At 37.3% G+C, this 22,104-nt stretch overlaps 1 protein-coding gene across 4 annotated transcripts in view; it reads right to left on the bottom strand.

Annotated features, from left to right (window-relative positions):
- ANO6 (anoctamin 6) overlaps nucleotides 1-22,104 on the bottom strand; it is a 212,809-nt gene that overhangs the window by 90,684 nt on the left and 100,021 nt on the right. For all 4 annotated transcript variants that reach the window (XM_024256710.3, XM_024256712.3, XM_024256711.3 and 1 more), the window contains one exon: nucleotides 8,765-8,893. In XM_024256710.3, the coding sequence (XP_024112478.1) occupies nucleotides 8,765-8,893 (129 nt within the window). The remainder of the gene's footprint in view (nucleotides 1-8,764; nucleotides 8,894-22,104) is intronic.

Raw genomic sequence — 22,104 nt, 5'->3', positions numbered from 1 at the left:
CCACTGGCCAGATCCTTTTGCCACACACTAAAGAATTCTTAAGGTCAGATATGAAATACAAATATATACTTCCATATATAAACTTTTCAACTTCAAGGACATAAATTTTCCATTAACTTTTAGGAATGGATAATTTTTTTAAAGTAAATAAATAAATCATATTCAGGATTGTTTCCACTGTTTTTGTACTACCTGGACCTCTTCCCCGTCTTCACCCTCATCTGAATTGTAACATTACTTGGTCACTAACACATCGGTTTGAAGGCAAGCAGCAGACAAAACAAAATTCAAAAGATCAGTTCTGCCAATTGTTAGCAGTTCTGGAAGAAAGCAGCAATTACTAACAAAACCGAGCAAGAGGAGTTGGAGAAATATAAGGGAATTTGTTTTATGTAAAACATCTTTGCTCTTTACAATATGGATCAAACATATTTAGATATATTTAATCATCTACTGTGCCAGATACTGCTGGCTGCCTACGGAACAGCCATTCTCCCCTCTTTATTACTAAGAAAAGCCTGCTTGTTCTTTAGGTATTCTGTGATCAGGTGACTCAAGAGATGAAAGACCAATCTTATGCAATAATTCCATTCATATTGCCAGTAGTTGATTGTAACAGACAATGAATTGTGAAAGGAAATCTGCAAAGGGCCCTTCTAGAGGAGCTTTCTTCCCTTTTAAAAAACAGCCCTGAGAAAGGGCATTCCTTCTCTCTGCCTCTGGCTACCTGGAGTTGCAGCAGCCATCTTAAAATCAAGGGAAGACAATTTAAGAGCCAACATATTGAGGATGGCAGAGCAGGAGGATGGAATGACTTCATTAAGCCAATAAACTAATCCAGAAATGGCTGTATCTCCAGACTACTTAAATGAGAAAATAATTATTTCCTTTTAGCATTTAAGCCATTTTGAGTTTGGTTTTCCTGTTGTGACTTAAAACATTCAAACATTCTCTGCCAAGCCCAGTACAGACTAAACGAGCGTTTGTTGCTGAAGCAACTTACAATCATCCTCATGTAAAATCTAAATGTAAGTGGTTTATGCTTTTTAAAGGAAGGTGTTGTGTTTCTTAAGTGTTTTTGGTAATATGAGTGGCCCAAGTTACATGATATTTGGAGGTTTGGCTAGAAAATTATTTTCTTTTTGCTCAAAGGATGATACATCCTTTTAAATACTCTGTGTGTTTGGTGTTTGTAGCCCTGTCACTTCTATCTTTCTCCAGCCCTACAAAGTGTTTAACAATATCCTTTTTTTTTTTTTTATTATTATTATTATTATTATTATTATTATTATTATTATTATTATACTTTAGGCTCTATGGTACATGTGCACAACGTGCAGGTAAGTTACATATGTATACATGTGCCATGCTGGTGCGCTGCACCTACCAACTCGTCATCTAGCATTAGGTATATCTCCCAATGCTATCCCTCCCCCCTCCCCCCACCCCACAACAGTCCCCGAAGTGTGATGTTCCCCTTCCTGTGTCCATGTGTTCTCATTGTTCAATTCCCACCTATGAGTGAGAATATGCGGTGTTTGGTTTTTTGTTCTTGCGATAGTTTACTGAGAATGATGATTTCCAATTTCATCCATGTCCCTACAAAGGACGTGAACTCATCATTTTTTATGGCTGCATAGTATTCCATGGTGTATATGTGCCACATTTTCTTAATCCAGTCTATCATTGTTGGACATTTGGGTTGGTTCCAAGTCTTTGCTATTGTGAATAATGCGGCAATAGACATACGTGTGCATGTGTCTTTATAGCAGCATGATTTATAGTCCTTTGGATATCTACCCAGTAATGGGATGGCTGGGTCGAATGGAATTTCTAGTTCTAGATCCCTGAGGAATCGCCACACTGACTTCCACAAGGGTTGAACTAGTTTACAGTCCCACCAACAGTGTAAAAGTGTTCCTATTTCTCCACATCCTCTCCAGCACCTGTTGTTTCCTGACTTTTTAATGATTGCCATTCTAACTGGTGTGAGATGGTATCTCATTGTGGTTTTGATTTGCATTTCTCTGATGGCCAGTGATGGTGAGCATTTTTTCATGTGTTTTCTGGCTGCATAAATGTCTTCTTTTGAGAAGTGTCTGTTCATGTCCTTTGCCCACTTTTTGATGGGGTTGTTTGTTTTTTTCTTGTAAATTTGTTGGAGTTCATTGTAGATTCTGGATACTAGCCCTTTGTCAGATGAGTAGGTTGCGAAAATTTTCTCCCATTTTGTAGGTTGCCTGTTCACTCTGATGGTAGTTTCCTTTGCTGTGCAGAAGCTCTTTAGTTTAATTAGATCCCATTTGTCAATTTTGGCTTTTGTTGCCATTGCTTTTGGAGTTTTAGACATGAAGTCCTTGCCCATGCCTATGTCCTGAATGGTATTGCCTAGGTTTTCTTCTAGGGTTTTTATGGTTTTAGGTCTAACATTTAAGTCTTTAATCCATCTTGAATTAATTTTTGTATAAGGTGTAAGGAAGGGATCCAGTTTCAGCTTTCTACATATGGCTAGCCAGTTTTCCCAGCACCATTTATTAAATAGGGAATCCTTTCCCCATTGCTTGTTTTTCTCAGGTTTGTCAAAGATCAGATAGTTGTAGATATGTGGCATTATTTCTGAGGGCTCTGTTCTGTTCCATTGATCTATATCTCTGTTTTGGTACCAGTACCATGCTGTTTTGGTTACTGTAGCCTTGTAGTATAGTTTGAAGTCAGGTAGCGTGATGCCTCCAGCTTTGTTCTTTTGGCTTAGGATTGACTTGGCGATGCGGGCTCTTTTTTGGTTCCATATGAACTTTAAAGTAGTTTTTTCCAATTCTGTGAAGAAAGTCATTGGTAACTTGATGGGGATGGCATTGAATCTGTAAATTACCTTGGGAAGGATGGCCATTTTCATGATATTGATTCTTCCTACCCATGAGCATGGAATGTTCTTCCATTTGTTTGTATCCTCTTTTATTTCCTTGAGCAGTGGTTTGTAGTTCTCCTTGAAGAGGTCCTTCACATCCCTTGTAAGTTGGATTCCTAGGTATTTTATTCTCTTTGAAGCAATTGTGAATGGGAGTTCACTCATGATTTGGCTCTCTGTTTGTCTGTTATTGATGTATAAGAATGCTTGTGATTTTTGTACATTGATTTTGTATCCTGAGACTTTGCTGAAGTTGCTTATCAGCTTAAGGAGATTTTGGGCTGAGACAATGGGGTTTTCTAGATATACTATCATGTCATCTGCAAACAGGGACAATTTGACTTCCTCTTTTCCTAATTGAATACCCTTGATTTCCTTCTCTTGCCTAATTGCCCTGGCCAGAACTTCCAACACTATGTTGAATAGAAGTGGTGAGAGAGGGCATCCCTGTCTTGTGCCAGTTTTCAAAGGGAATGCTTCCAGTTTTTGCCCATTCAGTATGATATTGGCTGTGGGTTTGTCATAAATAGCTCTTATTATTTTGAGATACGTCCCATCAATACCTAATTTATTGAGAGTTTTTAGCATGAAGGGTTGTTGAATTTTGTCAAAGGCCTTTTCTGCATCTATTGAGATAATCATGTGGTTTTTGACTTTGGTTCTGTTTATATGCTGGATTACATTTATTGATTTGCGTATATTGAACCAGCCTTGCATCCCAGGGATGAAGCCCACTTGATCATGGTGGATAAGCTTTTTGATGTACTGCTGGATTCTGTTTGCCAGTATTTTATTGAGGATTTTTGCATCAATGTTCATCAAGGATATTGGTCTAAAATTCTCTTTTTTTGTTGTGTCTCTGCCAGGCTTTGGTATCAGGATGATGCTGGCCTCATAAAATGAGTTAGGGAGGATTCCCTCTTTTTCTATTGATTGGAATAGTTTCAGAAGGAATGGTACCAGCTCCTCCTTGTACCTCTGGTAGAATTCGGCTGTGAACCCATCTGGTCCTGGACTTTTTTTGGTTGGTAAGCTATTGATTATTGCCACAATTTCAGATCCTGTTATTGGTCTATTCAGAGATTCAACTTCTTCCTGGTTTAGTCTTGGGAGGGTGTATGTGTTGAGGAATTTATCCATTTCTTCTAGATTTTCTAGTTTATTTGCGTAGAGGTGTTTGTAATATTCTCTGATGGTAGTTTGTATTTCTGTGGGATCAGTGGTGATATCCCCTTTATCATTTTTTATTGCATCTATTTGATTCTTCTCTCTTTTTTTCTTTATTAATCTTGCTAGTGGTCTATCAATTTTGTTGATCCTCTCAAAAAACCAGCTCCTGGATTCATTTATTTTTTGAAGGGTTTTTTGTGTCTCTATTTCCTTCAGTTCTGCTCTGATTTTAGTTATTTCTTCCCTTCTGCTAGCTTTTGAATGTGTTTGCTCTTGCTTTTCTAGTTCTTTTAATTGTGATGTTAGGGTGTCAATTTTGGATCTTTCCTGCTTTCTCTTGTGGGCATTTAGTGCTATAAATTTCCCTCTACACACTGCTTTGAATGCATCCCAGAGATTCTGGTATGTTGTGTCTTGGTTCTCGTTGGTTTCAAAGAACATCTTTATTTCTGCCTTCATTTCGTTATGTACCCAGTAGTCATTCAGGAGCAGGTTGTTCAGTTTCCATGTAGTTGAGCGGTTTTGAGTGAGATTCTTAATCCTGAGTTCTAGCTTGATTGCACTGTGATCTGAGAGATAGTTTGTTATAATTTCTGTTCTTTTACATTTATTGAGGAGAGCTTTACTTCCAAGTATATGGTCAATTTTGGAATAGGTGTGGTGTGGTGCTGAAAAAAATGTATATTCTGTTGATTTGGGGTGGAGAGTTCTGTAGATGTCTATTAGGTCTGCTTGGTGCAGAGCTGAGTTCAATTCCTGGGTATCCTTGTTGATTTTCTGTCTCGTTGATCTGTCTAATGTTGACAGTGGGGTGTTAAAGTCTCCCATTATTAATGTTTGGGAGTCTAAGTCTCTTTGTAGGTCACTCAGGACTTGCTTTATGAATCTGGGTGCTCCTGTATTGGGTGCATATATATTTAGGATAGTTAGCTCTTATTGTTGAATTAATCCCTTTACCATTATGTAATGGCCTTCTTTGTCTCTTTTGATCTTTGTTGGTTTAAAGTCTGTTTTATCAGAGACTAGGATTGCAACCCCTGCCTTTTTTTGTTTTCCATTTGCTTGGTAGATCTTCCTCCATCCTTTTATTTTGAGCCTATGTGTGTCTCTGCACGTGAGATGGGTTTCCTGAATACAGCACACTGATGGGTCTTGAGTCTTTATCCAATTTGCCAGTCTGTGTCTTTTAATTGGAGCATTTAGTCCATTTACATTTAAAGTTAATATTGTTATGTGTGAATCTGATCCTGTCATTATGACGTTAGCTGGTTATTTTGCTCGTTAGTTGATGCAGTCCCTTCCTAGTCTCGATGGTCTTTACAATTCGGTATGATTTTGCAGTGGCTGGTACCGGTTGTGCCTTTCCATGTTTAGCGCTTCCTTCAGGAGCTCTTTTAGGGCAGGCCTGGTGGTGACAAAATCTCTTAGCATTTGCTTGTCTGTAAAGTATTTTATTTCTCCTTCAGTTATGAAGCTTAGTTTGGCAGGATATGAAATTCTGGGTTGAAAATTCTTTTCTTTAAGAATGTTGAATATTGGCCCCCACTCTCTTCTGGCTTGTAGGGTTTCTGCCGAGAGATCCGCTGTTAGTCTGATGGGCTTCCCTTTGATGGTAACCCGACCTTTCTCTCTGGCTGCCCTTAACATTTTTTCCTTCATTTCAACTTTGGTGAATCTGACAATTATGTGTCTTGGAGTTGCTCTTCTCGAGGAGTATCTCTGTGGCGTTCTCTGTATTTCCTGAATCTGAATGTTGGCCTGCCTTGCTAGATTGGGGAAGTTCTCCTGGATAATATCCTGTAGAATGTTTTCCAACTTGTTTCCATTCTCCCCGTCACTTTCAGGTACACCAATCAGACGTAGATTTGGTCTTTTCACATAGTCCCACATTTCTTGGAGGCTTTGCTCATTTCTTTTTATTCTTTTTTCTTTAAACTTCCCTTCTCGCTTCATTTCATTCATTTCATCTTCCAGGGCTGATACCCTTTCTTCCATTTGATCGCATCGGCTCCTGAGGCTTCTGCATTCTTCACGTAGTTCTCGAGCCTTGGTTTTCAGCTCCATCAGCTCCTTTAAGCACTTCTCTGTATTGGTTATTCTAGTTATACATTCTTCTAAATTTTTTTCAAAGTTTTCAACTTCTTTGCCTTTGGTTTGAATCCTTTAGATAAACTCTGGTGGAGTCAACCTTGGGGTTGCTTTAGGAAATCAATATGGTTTACACGTAAGTTTTTTTCTTTCAAAGAAAACAGGATTTTGAATTGCCTTTCCTTGGTATTGTCCTAAATCCTCAATAACGCCTGACAAGGAGTACAATGGAACTCACAAATGTTTTTCCAATGAAGAAAAACGTGAGTCCAAAGTTAAGCTTTGAATTTCGGTGAAGTATATATAAATTAAGTAATATGTGCACATACAGTCTGAAAACACTTCAAAGCACAACTTATAAAAACGAACATCAAGGTATATCAATCCATGAGTTCAAGGATTGCCAAAATTAATGATGATTTTTTTCCTCCTGATTTATGAGAGTTACCTTGGGACCTATGTTTCTGTCTGAAGCAAATGCAGAACTGATTAATAATGTAAGCAGCTCTAGGGCCCTTCACCATGACAGTAAAGCTCTTGTCTAAAACCAGAACTGTTTCTTTTATACTTTAATGGATTAGATCTGTTTAACTTACTTTATATATTGCTCAATCCAGATCCATTGGCATATGGATGCTTAATGAATATTTGATGATGGTGACTATGACTGCATAGAATATATCTTAGTGTCCACAGGAAAATGAAAGTACCCAAAGCTGTTTTACTTTAGTGATAAAATTGTATAATGACAGGAAAGTCATGCCTTTTCCTATCAAGGCATTATTTTAAGAAAATCCCAAATGGGAAGATACAAGAATTAAAATTTATGATCTAATAATGCTAAAAAATTATGTAACATCTATATATGTTATTCTATTTAATCTTAACCATAATTATATAGGCTAAGTATCAGGATCCAATTTCCCTGAATCTAAGATGCCATTGATTGCATGGTGAGCCAATATTTTATGTATTAATAAGAAAAAATTCAACAATGAAATTATGATACAGCATTTGTAAGATCCAACTGATTTTAGAGATGTCAAATGTAAAAAAGAAAAAAAAATTGATTTGAAAATTTGCCTAAGTCACATAGCTACCCAGCCAGAAATGATACTTTCCACTCTTCTGAGTTCTGACCAGTAGCATATGAGCACAACTGATGTAGTTACTTTGAGGCCAAAGTGGTAAAGAAGCATGAGTACTTTCCTCATCTTATCTACCATTTATCTATGTTGATATTCAGGATGACCCGGGAGTCTACCTGTGGAATATAGCAGAGCTTCTGTCAGGCTTGGGTTTCTTGATAACTGCAAAGGACAGAGGCCCAACCCCAAACTATGTGCCAAACAGGGATGCTACATTTGACCTTGACGTGAACAATAAACACTCTGTTTTTGTGTTAAGTCCCTGTCATCTGGGAGCTTGTTTGTTACAACTAGAATTACTCCAATAGAGTGGCAGAATTAGAACTTGAAGGTCAGTTTCCAAAGTCTGGGCTCATTCTATTCCACCATGCAAATATAAAATGCCAAACTTAACCCCCTCTGAAACAAACAGATGAATAAAGCAGTACTGATTACTTCATTTTTAAAAAGGTTTTATCACTTGATTTGAAAGAATGGGCAAAAATCAATAGATTTAAAGTTGGCATATTTCAAGGAGACAGTCTAGACAGGGACAGTTAAAGTTTTGTGTGTGTGTGTGTGTGTGTGTGTGCGTGTGTGAGAGACAGAGTGCACATATATGTGAAAAGGGGAAGAAAAAAAGGATGAGGAATGATTTCTAAAGTGGGTGAAAGTAACACACATATGCACTCTTTTTTGTCTGTTTTACTTTAATGCAGTTTGGGTACAGGTAAAAATGTTCCAGGGAGTTGTTTATAACCCTGCCCTACTGTTTTAATATCCTGAGATAAAGATGGCCCTTTACCTAAGAAAGCTTGGTGCAAAGGAAAGGGAGAAGAGAGCAGCTTGACTGGCAATGCAATGAATGAAAGGGAGGGAAGGGAGGTAACAGAGAAAAATGCGAGGTCAAGAGCACAGTTTCCATATTCAAGACAGTTTGAACCATGGCGTCACCACTTGCCAGACTAGATTCCATGACCTTGTATACTCATCTAACCTAAGGGTCATCTCTATCATCCATAAAATGGTGTGATTATAGAACACACTTCATGCTGTATAAAAGGAGAACATGTATGCAAATGTATGTACAATACCTGAGTGAGCACACATTGAAAGCTAGTTGTTATTACACTTGTCATTATTAATCATTAGCTTCCTGTGCCACCTAATTGAATAGCCAGGCATGCTTAAGGTAAATCTCTTCTGTACAATAGAAAGTCCAATTCCTTGAAAGAAAGTCTACTTTCAGCTGTGAAACCAAATGAGGTTAAGAGCCTGAGGAAGTTTCTGATTCATATTTTAAAAAACGTTTTGTTAATATGCTTTGAGAGAACATGAGCAGAGAAAATATGAAACAGTTTTGTGTATGATATTTCAACACCAGTTTCACTTTATTACTTATACAAAATAGCAGTTTTTTCATGTTACAATATAAGAATTAAAAAGAAAGGAAAATAGCATAAAAACTTACCCTTTGTTTTTCATTTGTACCCTTTTTATTGGTCTCTTTTCTGCTTTCATCCTCATATACTAGAACAAAGTCAATTCTTCGCTGGCCATCATTAAAAAAGAGGGAGTCAGGTTTTCCATTAAATTCTTCCTGTGTAAAACAGAAAAACAAATTGTAATATATAATTTTTTGAAAAAGTGCTGACTTGTGTTAATTTTCAAGCTTTAATAGGTTTATTGTGAAAGAAAAATACATCCACTACTAGTTAGCTTACCAGTCATGGCCACTATGACTGACATGGCAAACATGGTCTATTCTTGGTGAAAGGAAGTATTTGAATTGAACGTACAGCATTATTCTATAAACTCATGAGAACATACCAATATTACATATGTAACACAATCATCCCAGAATTATTTCCACCTCAAGCAGCAAAGGCATATCAAGGTTGAAAACGAACATAGTAAACAAAACTGCCTATCCAAGGGAGTGAAGTTTATTTAACAAGCAGAAAAATCTAAGACAAAACACTGTTGATGAAAATCTCATCCTTCTTATGTCTTATTTTCTAACCTTTTACCATTTTTCATGACTTCTTTTTGGACCTACCTCACCGCTTTATAGAAGATATCATGGGATAACTTCAAACAAATGCCAAAAGATACTCCCATATAAACAAAAGCTGAACTAGTCATTGGTGTTTGTCCCCTAATCTACAAATGATGTCCCTCATTCCTAGCAAACAAATTTTAAGAAACCAAAAGAACCAGCAACAACAAAATATAGAAGCCTTTAGTTTAGAGCTTAAAATCCTTACGGTTTAAAAGGAAATGACGGCAGAAGAGAGACCAAATACAAAAATACCTGTTAGCATATGGGGTTGGATAGAATTGTTCTAATTTACTCTGAGGAATGATTTGAATTTGTGTTCTCACACAGCTTGTCAGAATGCTCATGTTAATTTTGTTAAGAATCGACTGCTTTTTAACTAAGTGATATTGAAAAGTTTTCTATGATTCATTAAAAACTGATAAGGAGATTTCATTTTGCAATCATTTGGTGTATAACTTGTACACTGTGTTCATTAAATGTGATTAATTCTCCTCTTCATTATCAATTAGCACAGAAGCTACGCAATTTTACCACATACCACTTTCTCCTTTTCTTCACTTTTGAGAACATATATTTTTTGCTACTTATATGAAACGTGATATTTATCGTTCCTTTCCCCTTTTCCACTGTGGAACACATGAAGGTTTATTACCAGTATCTGAAGTTCCTAATTGGCAGGTTTTTTCACCAGCAGAATGAATGCTGCTGATGTAACCCATCTCAATGCACCTTCATCCAGTGCATTTAACCAGGAATTCTAAGCACAAACAGCATGACTGCCATGAGACCTTTCCTATCCAGGGCAATAAAGGGCTAGGAAAACAAAGACACACCCATGTCTTAGGCTGATACCACTATCCAATTCTTATATTTGCAATTTCAGTTATTTCAAATCAATAAACTTTAAGAGTATTTAAAACTATATGAAAATGCTGAGCCATGTCTTTTTCATTTCAGCCACAGAGTCCTTTAGGTCCATTCAATTTCTCTTACTTTCAATGAGGACTATACTATGGGTGACAACCAGGGCTACTGCTAGAGGAAAATTGTGCAGGGAGAAAAATATATATATATAATTTCTCAGAAGAACAAAGGGGAAGTGGGGTCCAATGGAATATAGTCAGGAAAACCTGGTCATCATTGCAAACATCTGAAAAATGTACAAAAAGCAACTTGTTCTCTGTAGCCCACATTCTGTTGCCTTTGGTGGAGTCCAGCAGGAGCTCACTGAAGTTAAATTCTGAAGAATTAGGTCTGGAATGAGAACCACATCTGTACATGGCTCCAGGCACTCTTCCCTTGCACAGTGGCACAGGTTGGCAGTTAGCTCCCAGATAATCTGGTCTGCATGCAAACCTCCCATGTGTGATGCAAGACCATGGCCCTTTATTTGGAGGAAAACCTCACGGACTTGGCAACATTTGCCTGTGTGTAATAAGTAGGTCAAACTCCAATATGGTACTATTAGAATGCAATACTAGAGAAAAGAGTGCCAGTCTCTACTGCTGTGAAATTCAGGTTTCCTATCTCTTGGCAGAAGACATTCTACCACATAATGGGGAAAAGGGAGAAACTAATATCACTAGCCTGGAAAGAATATGTAACAAATAAGGGGACTGGCCTAAATAAAAGCAGATAGTTAAAATGCTGAAGTTAAATTATTTGTCCAATATCTGAATAAAGGTAAAAATAAAGATAGTTAAAAATGCTGAAGTTAATTATTTGTCCAAGGTCTGAACAAAAGCAGTCAGATTAGGATCTTTGCTCAAATTCTTGTTTATGTGTAAGGGTGTTTGAAACTTGCCTTGGACAGCAAGTGAGATTGACTTACTGTATCAGAATTCCCAAATAGCCTATTCCTCCCCTGATATGGTTGTCATTTACTATGAGATTGGAGAGTATTCCAGGCTCATTTGGGTTAATGGTCTCTTAACCTTTACGCCTAGCAGGATGCAAGAAAGGTTTACTGTCTAACATAAAGTTGAAGAATTACACTACGAAAAGTAAATATCAAAACATTCACATAATTTGAAGTGTAACTGATGTGCAAATATGGCAAAAACATGGGGCTCTCTACAATTTTTAAGACAAGAAAAAGTAGTTAATTCCAAGAAGAACACAAAGGGAAAAAAACTGTAATAATAGACAACTACTAAAGTAAAAATATGGGATCTTCTATTTTTCAGTAAATTGTGAATCCAGGTACATGGCAAGTTCTAGGAAACAAAAGATTAGAAGCAAAAGCCTTTATGTAAATATTTAGATTTCACAAAATATGGAACATAATAAAATTTTATTTACATGCCATGCAGTTATGAATGACACATATTCCGAAGTGTTTTTCCTAACTGTAGCAGAGTTCAGGCATCAGAGTCAAGGCATGAGTAATAAGTAGAACGTTTTTTCCCCCCAACAAAATGGTGCAAAAATATTGCAGAGATAGAAGACACTAGATCAAATTTTTTTCATTTTTATCAAAATGCAAACTACAAAGTTCAAGAAAAACAGTAATAATTGAGCCAAAAAAGTGCCAAGAACTGCAGGTATGGAAGGCTGACTTCCGAAGGTGGAAAGACAAGTACTATGGAAGCTGGGGTGGGGCGGAAAGGAAGTAACTTATTAGTAACTCTGGACACACAGGGGAGCCACACAGGAAGTCAGCTCAGTAAATGGTGTGTGCTGTAGGGAGTAAATGAGCTTGTTTTTCACCCGACCAGGCATTCAGGAATGTGCTGACAGCAAAGAAGCACAGTAGAAAAGGAGCCCATTCAAGGACGAAAATGCATCCTGAAGCTTGGACTCCAAGTCTGTTTTAGAGTCAAATGTGTCAGGATGTTCCAAGAACATCCCTTGGTTGTGACTCTATGATGATCAGGGTGTACTCAGGAATGGCCCAGAATGATTTTTGTACAAATCACACTGTCTGCTTCCTGCCCTGTTAAACCACACTATTAGCTTCTGAAGGTTAGTGGCCAGGTCTTGCTTGTTCACCTTGAGTTCTCTGCTGAGAACTCAAGGGCTCAGGTTTATTTTTTTCTTAGAATAAAATTTTTTTTTTCTGATAAAATATATACTCAACACAAAAAAATTCTGAAGATACAAAAAAAGTATACAGAAAAAAATAAAAGTCATATGTAATCCCATCTCCTAGACATGAGCTAAGTTTCTTAAAATTTTGGAGTACATCCTTTCAGGCTTAGATGGACATACATGCATGCAAGAGCACAGAAACACACTAACCAAAATGATACCATATTATACATACTGTTTTATAAACATCTATTATAGACACTTGCTAGCTTTATAGAAAGCTTTACAACATGTGTAATAGCTGCAATATAATTTAGTAAAAGAGTTCCTCCACTGATGAGCACAGAAGTAGTTTCCAATTTTCTGCCTTTATAAACACTGCTGCAATGAGCATCTTTGTACATTATGTATCTGTGCACATGTTCAATTACTAAATTCCAGAAGCAGATTTTAAGTGGCGCAGCCTTTTTAAAAGCTTTTGATACATAGGTTGCTAAACTGTCATCCAAAATATTTATAAAATCAACATATCCACCAGAGGGTATGAGTGCTTTGCTCCACCCTCATTTGACTTCAGTGTTTTCTACTTTTCCCAATATGATAGTCAAAATATGTATTTTGTTTTTTTCATGTACACCTTTTAACTAGAGAGCTCTAACTTTGCTATGGATACTGCCCAAATGAAATACTCTTTTTTTGTGGAATGCTTATTACTATCTTTCACTAATTGAACAATCTTATTATTTAAACACTTTTCAGTAGATTGTCTTGGGTCTTCTTACTGATGAAATCCTGAAAACCACACAGGTAACTGAGTAAGTGGGGTAAAGGGCAATACGGACTAGGCTTATATGATTCCATGTGATTCAGTCTGGGAATTCTGTCTGCTAAGAGAAGACTGCTAAGTGGGGGAGGGCACCAAATATCTCTTCAAAGGTAAGCACTCAACCTGAGTTATGGAGAGACTGGTTATGAGAGGTTCCTATGCATCCCTGGATGGTGCTTGCACCAAGCAATCCAAACACAGAAATGGTGTGATTTACAGCCACTGTGAACCCTGGTATCCATTTGAACAGGTGGCTGAATAAGACAGCTTCAGAAGGGACAGCAACTGCTGGGAGTGGATGGTGTCCCAGCACAATCTGGGGTTGTGGTCATGAAAAACAAAACAGGGAATGATGTATACAGTGACCTTAAAAGAGTTCATTTTTATTAAATTAGTTCCGAAAGGAAAAGGGAGAAATATTTCAGGGCACCGTCAGGCAGCCCTGGGTTTAGCAAGGTGAGCATGTTTTCTGTAATGTGGACACTCAACTGGAATGTGGCATGCTAATTTTAGAAGGGCACCAACCCGTTGACCGACTTTCCATAATTTACATGCCGCCTGCATAACTACCAGATTATCAATTGTGTATTTTGACTCATATATTTCTTTAGATTCAAAACATACTACTTATTATTGGTATACAAATAATTTCTGTTGCAAGTTAAAACATGTAGAAATTCTTAAAAAATAGTCTTGTGTTTTATATAAGTAAATGGCTATAACTAGTCCTGAACTTGTTATTTTCAGTCATTTCTCAAGGATAGATGTAGTTCACTTATAAATACCATTAGATTGTGCCATGAAATGCCTTGTATGCAAGGGAATGTTCACATATCAATGGCTTCCTGATTTTACCTCTGTTTCCGTTTGCCTGTGTTAAACTCTAGAGTTCTATCATTAGAATACCACATTTTAGACCCTGGTGAGGATGAAGGCACAATGCCTTGAGCATAATGAGTATTAAATATTTCCCTCTAGTTCATGCCAAGGAAGCAGTACTTTTATCAAATGGAGTTCTCATAGGATTTTCAGTATTCTTTAAATTTCTGAAAAAGGGTAGAGGAAATATGAAAACAGAACTTTGAAATGACATTGAAAATAAAACTTCCTTAAATGCCATTAATTAACAAGGGTGGAAGATGCTGAGTTAGGAGCCTTCTTATGGGGTAGAGGACTCTTACTGAATCTTTTTCTTAAACCCACAGTTATAATTATAATTTTCATTAGCATGACTAAATATATATATATTTGGCTTTCCTGTTTTCCCACAGACTTTTGATCATTTTAAAAATCTCAATTTAGTCTTCCTTAGAGGTGATCTGCAGAAAAGCAGAACAATAAATAGTCAATAAATGAAAAGAAAAAAATGTGAAAATGCCTATAGTGGTTGTTTTTATACTCTCCTTTTCTAGAAGACATCATCATCCATTTGCACTGTTCTCATCTGTAAGTGGTAATGTTGGTAAAAGAAATGTAGGAGAGATCAAACTTTAAGATATTCCCAATAAAGCATTACAAAAGACAGATATAATACAACAAGACAGGTGGTAAAAAAGGACATTTGTGAGAGTGAATGATTATTCTCCTAGAGGCTAACCTCTGAAGGTTCAAATATCCTCAAGGTATCTTGCTTTAATATCCATTATGGATTTAATATCCAGCCATGCTTACTTCAAGCTTTTTTGACCCTGTGAGCATTTTCAGTTTGTACCATCTCCTGAGGAAGAATGATCTGTAGGTTTTCCACTTAGACAAGAGAGTTGTCCTAAATCACACTTCTAAACTTTTAAAGCAATAGCTCCAATCTTATATTCTGGAATCAGTTGGAACCAAAATAATATTGCTACAACCAGATTCTTTATGATTTAGTGAACTTTCACAATATTCTATCCACAAACTTTAAGATCCTTAGTTTTATGGAACAACAAATGTAGCTTGACTTTGTAACTGTATGTTCCCCTCCGCCCATCCTCTGATTCTTCTTAATTATATACTTCAACTATCTTTAACTTACCTATGTTTGGTTCTTAGATCACAAAACTGGTCATGACTCACAAATATCAAATCAGTCACCAAATCGATAGCTGTGAATTGCCCACCTTTTCTAAGTCACCTGTGTCACATGTGACTATGTCAAGTTAGTAGACACCTGTGTCAGGTTAGCAGTCTCTCAAATTTTAAGCTATAGCTATTTAGACTTAAGCTGAGAAGAAGAAGATAAATAAGGTGAGATGAAGAAGATAAATAAGTGGGGGCATAACCAAAGTAGGAAGTCTTGGGTTCTTTACTAGGTTCTCAGATAATTCTTCTGCAGCTTCCCTTAATGTTACAATCTGTCACTCCCATAGTGACACATGTTTGAAAGTCATCTAAGGGTTTTTCTGGTACAATTTCTTTGGTGAACTCATCTTTTACAGTAGGTTTCCATTTCCAGTCTTAGAACTGCCCTGGGCTATTTTTAGCTTTTCAGCTACACAAGAGTGCTGTCATAATCTGTAATTCCCTGGTCAACCGCTTATGTCACATGTACCCCTGGGCCATGATCTCAGACGACTGCTCTGGAAATCAACGTTTGCAACTTCATTCAAAGCTAGAGGAAGAAAAACAAATCAGAGTACCTAGTGCCCAGCAAAGCAAAGGATTGTGACAATTCCTACCAGTTGATTCTTGTTTTATATAGATATTACTTTTCTTCCTTTAACTCAAAAAGCAGTCTACAAGAATGGCTGTTCTTTGTGGTGTGGAAATAGGGATGCACAGATGTTTCCAAAACACAATTTTAAAAAATGAATGTCTCATTTAAAACAGTGGTACAGGCCAGGCGTGGTGACTCACGCCTGTAATCCCAGCACTCTGGGAGGTCGAGGCGGGCAGATCACCTGAGGTCAGGAGTTCGAGACCAGCCTCAACATGGAGAAACTCCGTCTCTACTAAAAATACAAAATTAGTCAGGTGTGGTGGTGCATGTCTGTAATCCCAGCTACTCGGGAGGCTGAGGCAGGAGAATTGCTTGAACATGGGAGGCGGAGGTTGCGGTGAGCCGAGATCGTGCCATTACACTCCAGCCTGGGCACCAAGAGAAAATTCTGTCTCAAAAAAACAACAACAACAACAACAACAAAAAAACAGTGATGAAAAAATGTTTTCAGCTGACTATAGATAGTAAATAAATAAAACCTTACAAAACTCTCTTAAAAGATGATAGTGAACATAAGCTATTATTATTTAGCAGGTAAATGAAAGAGTCCAAAATGAGAATAAAGAACACAGACTTTGGTATCTGGCAGAGCTACTAGCTTCAAATCTTAACTATGCCATGTACAACTAGCCATGTGCCTTTGTGTGTATATTGTATCTCTTTAAAACTAAATTGACTCATTTGTAAAAAGGGGAAATCATAGAAAGGCAGGGTTATTGTGAAGATTAACTGAGATGATGCATGCAAGGCAACGGCACAAAACCTGGAATATAGTAAAAGCTCAATAAATGTGAGCTTTCACGATGGTATTCTCTACCTTAACAGGTAACAGTTCTTTATTCATTACTACCTGTGTTGGGTACATTCACATAGCTTATAATCATCAGAAACTTCCACCTGCATCTTGCTTCTTCTATTATTACTCAGATTATCAGGGATTACTTCTTTTAGCTATCAATTTACCTGTCTTTAATAGGTGTTGTGTTACCCTATTACCTGCTGCTTCTAACATGCTTTGAATTGGGCAACCAGATTAACTGAATTTGTTGAAATTCTCTCAAATTAAGGAATAGTGCTTTGGTTTTGGACATCAGAGGCTTTTAGTCTTTCTTCAGGTTCTGAGTAAAGTGTGATAAAGAGGGCCTTATTCCATAAAAGAATAAAATATGTTAAGAGCGACTAAATTGTATTCTCCCCTTCTCCTAGCCTCTTCCAAAAGAAGACGTAAGACATCTGGTATCGAGAAGAATAAATACAATACCATTAAAGAATTATAAACAGAACCAGAGCCAGAGAAGGTAGGAGGAAGAAAATGTACTAACCATTGAGACAATTGTAGTTGTTGTGATCTTAACATGAAAACTGGCATAAAGCCTCTTGGCAGCAGGGCAAAAGGAAAATAACATTCAATGATATAGTCCTGCTATTGGAAAAAAAGGAAGCATTCTGATTTTTTGGGAGGATAAAGTCTTATGTGGGACCATATATAAAAGCACCCAATTTTTTTTTACATTTCCCTAATAGACAATGTCCTTGGCAAACAATTGGGGTTATGCAATATAAAATAAAGGTGACCTTTGACTTTTTCATCTTTAGTTCTCATATTGCCTCTACCTCTGAGGCAGTTAGTTTAGCTTTCAATCTGTTCCATCTATTGCCATCGTTCTAGTCTGTGCTCTTCACCCCTACTAATGAGGTTACAATTAACACCCCATTGGTCTCCTTGCATCCGGTTCTCCTCTTCACCAATTTACCTTTTACACTGCCACCAGAAAGATGTTCCTAAACCAATATGCTCAGCAAGTCACAGAAGGGGTCAAAAACCATTAGTTACTCCCAGCAACCTCTAGAGGAAGCCTAAACTTTTCAGATGCCTTATAATCTGATTATATGCCACATTTTATAAACTATTACTCCCCATCCCAACCTTCCAACCCAACTATCTTTCTCATTAGTCTTTTGACTATGTCATGGTCCTTCTTCTCTCTACTCCTTTGCTCCCATGGTTTCTCTGTCCTGAAATCCCCTCCCGCTCTCCTAACCACCTACTCCTTACCACCTATCCAAATCTTAACTCTCCTTTAAGGTCCAGCTCAGTTCTTCCTTGGAAGCCTTCCTACCAACTTGGGTTCATGGTTCTTTCTCTCTTCTCGTACCACCCTCTGTGCCAATGGATGTGTGCTCCACAGACCTCTGCGGAACCTGCAAGGTCAAAACTATTTTCATAATAATACTAGATGTTATTTGCCTTTCTGACTGAATTACCATCTGCAATGATGGTACAAAAGTCATAGTGGGTAAAACTGCCAGCACCTTAGCACAATCCCACATTGGCACCAGACTGGACTACCAGGCATTCTTCACCACCACATGCTCACAGTGAAAAAAAACAAGTTGTCACTTCCCTTAAGAATGTTCTTGATGGTGCACTAATAAGTACTAACATTACTAAATCTTGAGCGTTGAGTACACATCTTTGTAATATTCTATGGGGAGAAATGGAAGTATCCATTCAGCATTTCTGTTGCACACAGAAGTATGATGATTGTCTCAAGAGAAAGGGATTGCAGGATTTTTGAGTTGTGCATTAAAACTGCCCTTTTTTTCACAGAATACCATTTTTACTTGACAGATGACTGACACAAAATTTGGTTACACAGACAAGTATTTAGCAGATACTTTCTCGAAAATGAACAACATGCAACTGTCATTTCAAGGAAAACAACTGACAACATTTCCTGTTAGTGACAAAATACAAGTTTTCAACCAAATATTAGAATTTAGGACAATTAAATTCATCACTGTGAATTTGACAGCTTCCTAATAGTCAATGACTTTTCTGTTGAGGCTGAAGGTAATGTTAACAAATGTGATTTTTTTTTTCATATCATATAATGAAATGAATAAAGATTTGTAAAATCTACTTAACTTAGTGAATCGATACCTTCCAACTGACCGAAGCATGGTGGCAAAAATCATGCTTGGGTAAAGGTCCTTTCAAAACGCAAGGCAAGTAGTGAAAATTTATTAATACAGTTTCAACATTCCACATTGCAACCAACCTTTATAAACTACTAGTTGTCGAGTTTGATTGTGCAATCCAAGAAGAACATCCACAATTATCTGAAAAGGCTTTAAAATACGCTTCCTTTTACTACCTGTCTATGTAAGACTGAATCATCTTCATGTACTTCAACCAAAACAATATATTGCAACTTTTAAGTGCAGAAACAGATATAAGAATCCAGTTGTCTTTCACAGACTGGCAAATTGGATAAAGAGTTAAGACCCATCAGTGTGCTGTATTCAGGAAACCCATCTCACATGCAGAGACACACAGAGGCTCAAAATAAAGGGATGGAGGAAGATCTACCAAGAAAATGGAAAACAAAAAAAGACAGGGGTTGCAATCCTAGTCTCTGATAAAACAGACTTTAAACCAACAAAGATCAAAAGAGACAAAGAAGGCCATTACATAATGGTAAAGGGATTAATTTAACAGGAAGACCTAACTATCCTAAATATATATGCACCCAATACAGGAGCACCCAGATTCATAAAGCAAGTCCTTAGAGACCTAGAAAGAGATTAGACTCCCACACAATAATAATGGGAGACTTTAACACCCCACTGTCAACATTAGATAGATCAACGAGACAGAAAGTTAACAAGGATATCCAGGAATTGAATTCAGCTCTGCACCAAGCGGACCTAATAGACATCTACAGAACTCTCCACCCCAAATCAACAGAATATATATTCTTCTCAGCACCCCACTGCACCTATTCCAAAATTGACCACGTAGTTGGAAGTAAAGCACTCCTCAGCAAATGTAAAAGAACAGAAATTATAACAAACTGTCTCTCAGACCACAGTGCAATCAAACTAGAACTCAGGATTAAGAAACTCACTCAAAACCGCTCAACTACATGGAAACTGAGCAACCTGCTCCTGAATGACTACTGGGTACATAACGAAATGAAGGCAGAAATAACATGTTCTTTGAAACCAACGAGAACAAAGACACAACATACCAGAATCTCTGGGACACATTTAAAGCAGTGCATATAGGGAAATTATTAGCACTAAATGCCCACAAGAGAAAGCAGGAAAGATCTAAAACTGATACCCTAACATCACAATTAAAAGAACTAGAGAAGCAAGAGCAGACACATAAAAAAGCTAGCAGAAGGCAAGAAATAACTAAGATCAGAGCAGAACTGAAGGAGATAGAAACACAAAAAACCCTTCAAAAAAATCAATGAATCCAGGAGCTGGTTTTTTGAAAAGATCAACAAAATTGATAGACCACTAGCAAGACTAATAAAGAAGAAAAGAGAGAAGAATCAAATAAATGCAATAAAAAATGATAAAGGGGATATCACCACCGATCCCACAGAAATACAAACTACCATCAGAGAATACTATAAACACCTCTATGCAAATAAACTAGAAAATCTAGAAGAAATGGATAAATTCCTCAACACATACACCCTCCCAAGACTAAACCAGGAAGAAGTTGAATCTCTGAATAGACCAATAACAGGCTCTGAAATTGAGGCAATAATTAATAGCTTACCAACCAAAAAAAGTCCACGACCAGATGGATTCACAGCCGAATTCTACCAGAGGTACAAGGAGGAGCTGGTACCATTCCTTCTGAAACTATTCCAATCAATAGAAAAAGAGGGAAGCCTCCCTAACTCGTTTTATGAGGCCAGCATCATCCTGATATCAAAGCCTGGCAGAGACACAACAACAAAAAAAGAATTTTAGACCAATATCCTTGATGAACATTGATGCAAAAATCCTCAATAAAATACTGGCAAACCAAATCCAGCAGCACATCAAAAAGCTTATCCACCGTGATCAAGTAGGCTTCATCCCTGGGATGCAAGGCTGGTTCAACATATGCAAATCAATAAACGTATTCCAGCATATAAACAAAACCCAAGACAAAAACCACACGATTATCTCAACAGACGCAGAAAAGGCCCTCGACAAAATTCAATAGCCCTTCATGCTAAAAACTCTCAATAAACTAGGTATTGATGGAATGTATCTCAAAATAATAAGAGCTATTTATGACAAACCCACAGCCAATATCATACTGAATGGGCAAAAACTGGAAGCATTCCCTTTGAAACCTGGCACAAGACAGGGATGCCCTCTCTCACCACTCCTATTCAACATAGTGTTGGAAGTTCTGGCCAGGGCAATTAGGCAGGAGAAAGAAATAAAGGGTATTCAATTAGGAAAAGAGGAAGTCAAATTGTCCCTGTTTGGAGATGACATGATTGTATATCTAGAAAACCCCATTGTCTCAGCCCAAAATCTCCTTAAGCTGATAAGCAACTTCAGCAAAGTCTCAGGATACAAAATTGATGTGCAAAAATCACAAGCATTCTTATACACCAATAACAGACAAATAGAGAGCCAAATCATGAGTGAACTCCCATTCACAACTGCTTCAAAGAGAATAAAATACCTAGGAATCCAGCTTACAAGAGATGTGAAGGACCTCCTCAAGGAGAACTACAAACCACTGCTCAATGAAATAAAAGAGGACACAAACAAATGGAAGAACATTCCATGCTCATGGATAGGAAGAATCAATATTGTGAAAATGGCCATACTGCCCAAGGTAATTTATAGATTAAATGCCATCCCCATCAAGCTACCAATGACTTTCTTCACAGAATTGGAAAAAACTACTTTAAAGTTCATATGGAACCAAAAAAGAGCTCGCATTGCCAAGTCAATCCTAAGCCAAAAGAACCAAGCTGGAGGCATCACGCTACCTGACTTCAAACTATACTACAAGGCTACAGTAATCAAAACAGCATGGTACTGGTACCAAAACAGATATATAGACCAATGGAACAGAACAGAGCCCTCAGAAATAATACCACACATCTACAACCATCTGATCTTTGACAAACCTGAGAAAAACAAGCAATGGGGAAAGGATTCCCTATTTAATAAATGGTGCTGGGAAAACTGGCTAGCCATATGTAGAAAGCTGAAACTGGATCCCTTCCTTACACCTTATACAAAAATTAATTCAAGATGGATTAAAGACTTAAATGTTAGACCTAAAGCCATAAAACCCCTAGAAGAAAACCTAGGCATTACCATTCAGGACATAGGCATGGGCAAGAACTTCATGTCTAAAATACCAAAAGCAATGGCAAC

The sequence above is a fragment of the Pongo abelii genome, chromosome 10 (assembly GCF_028885655.2).
Source record: "Pongo abelii isolate AG06213 chromosome 10, NHGRI_mPonAbe1-v2.0_pri, whole genome shotgun sequence".
Lineage (NCBI taxonomy): Eukaryota > Metazoa > Chordata > Mammalia > Primates > Hominidae > Pongo > Pongo abelii.
Note: the sequence above shows the minus strand (reverse complement) of the source record. Positions and strands in the feature narration are given on the sequence as shown.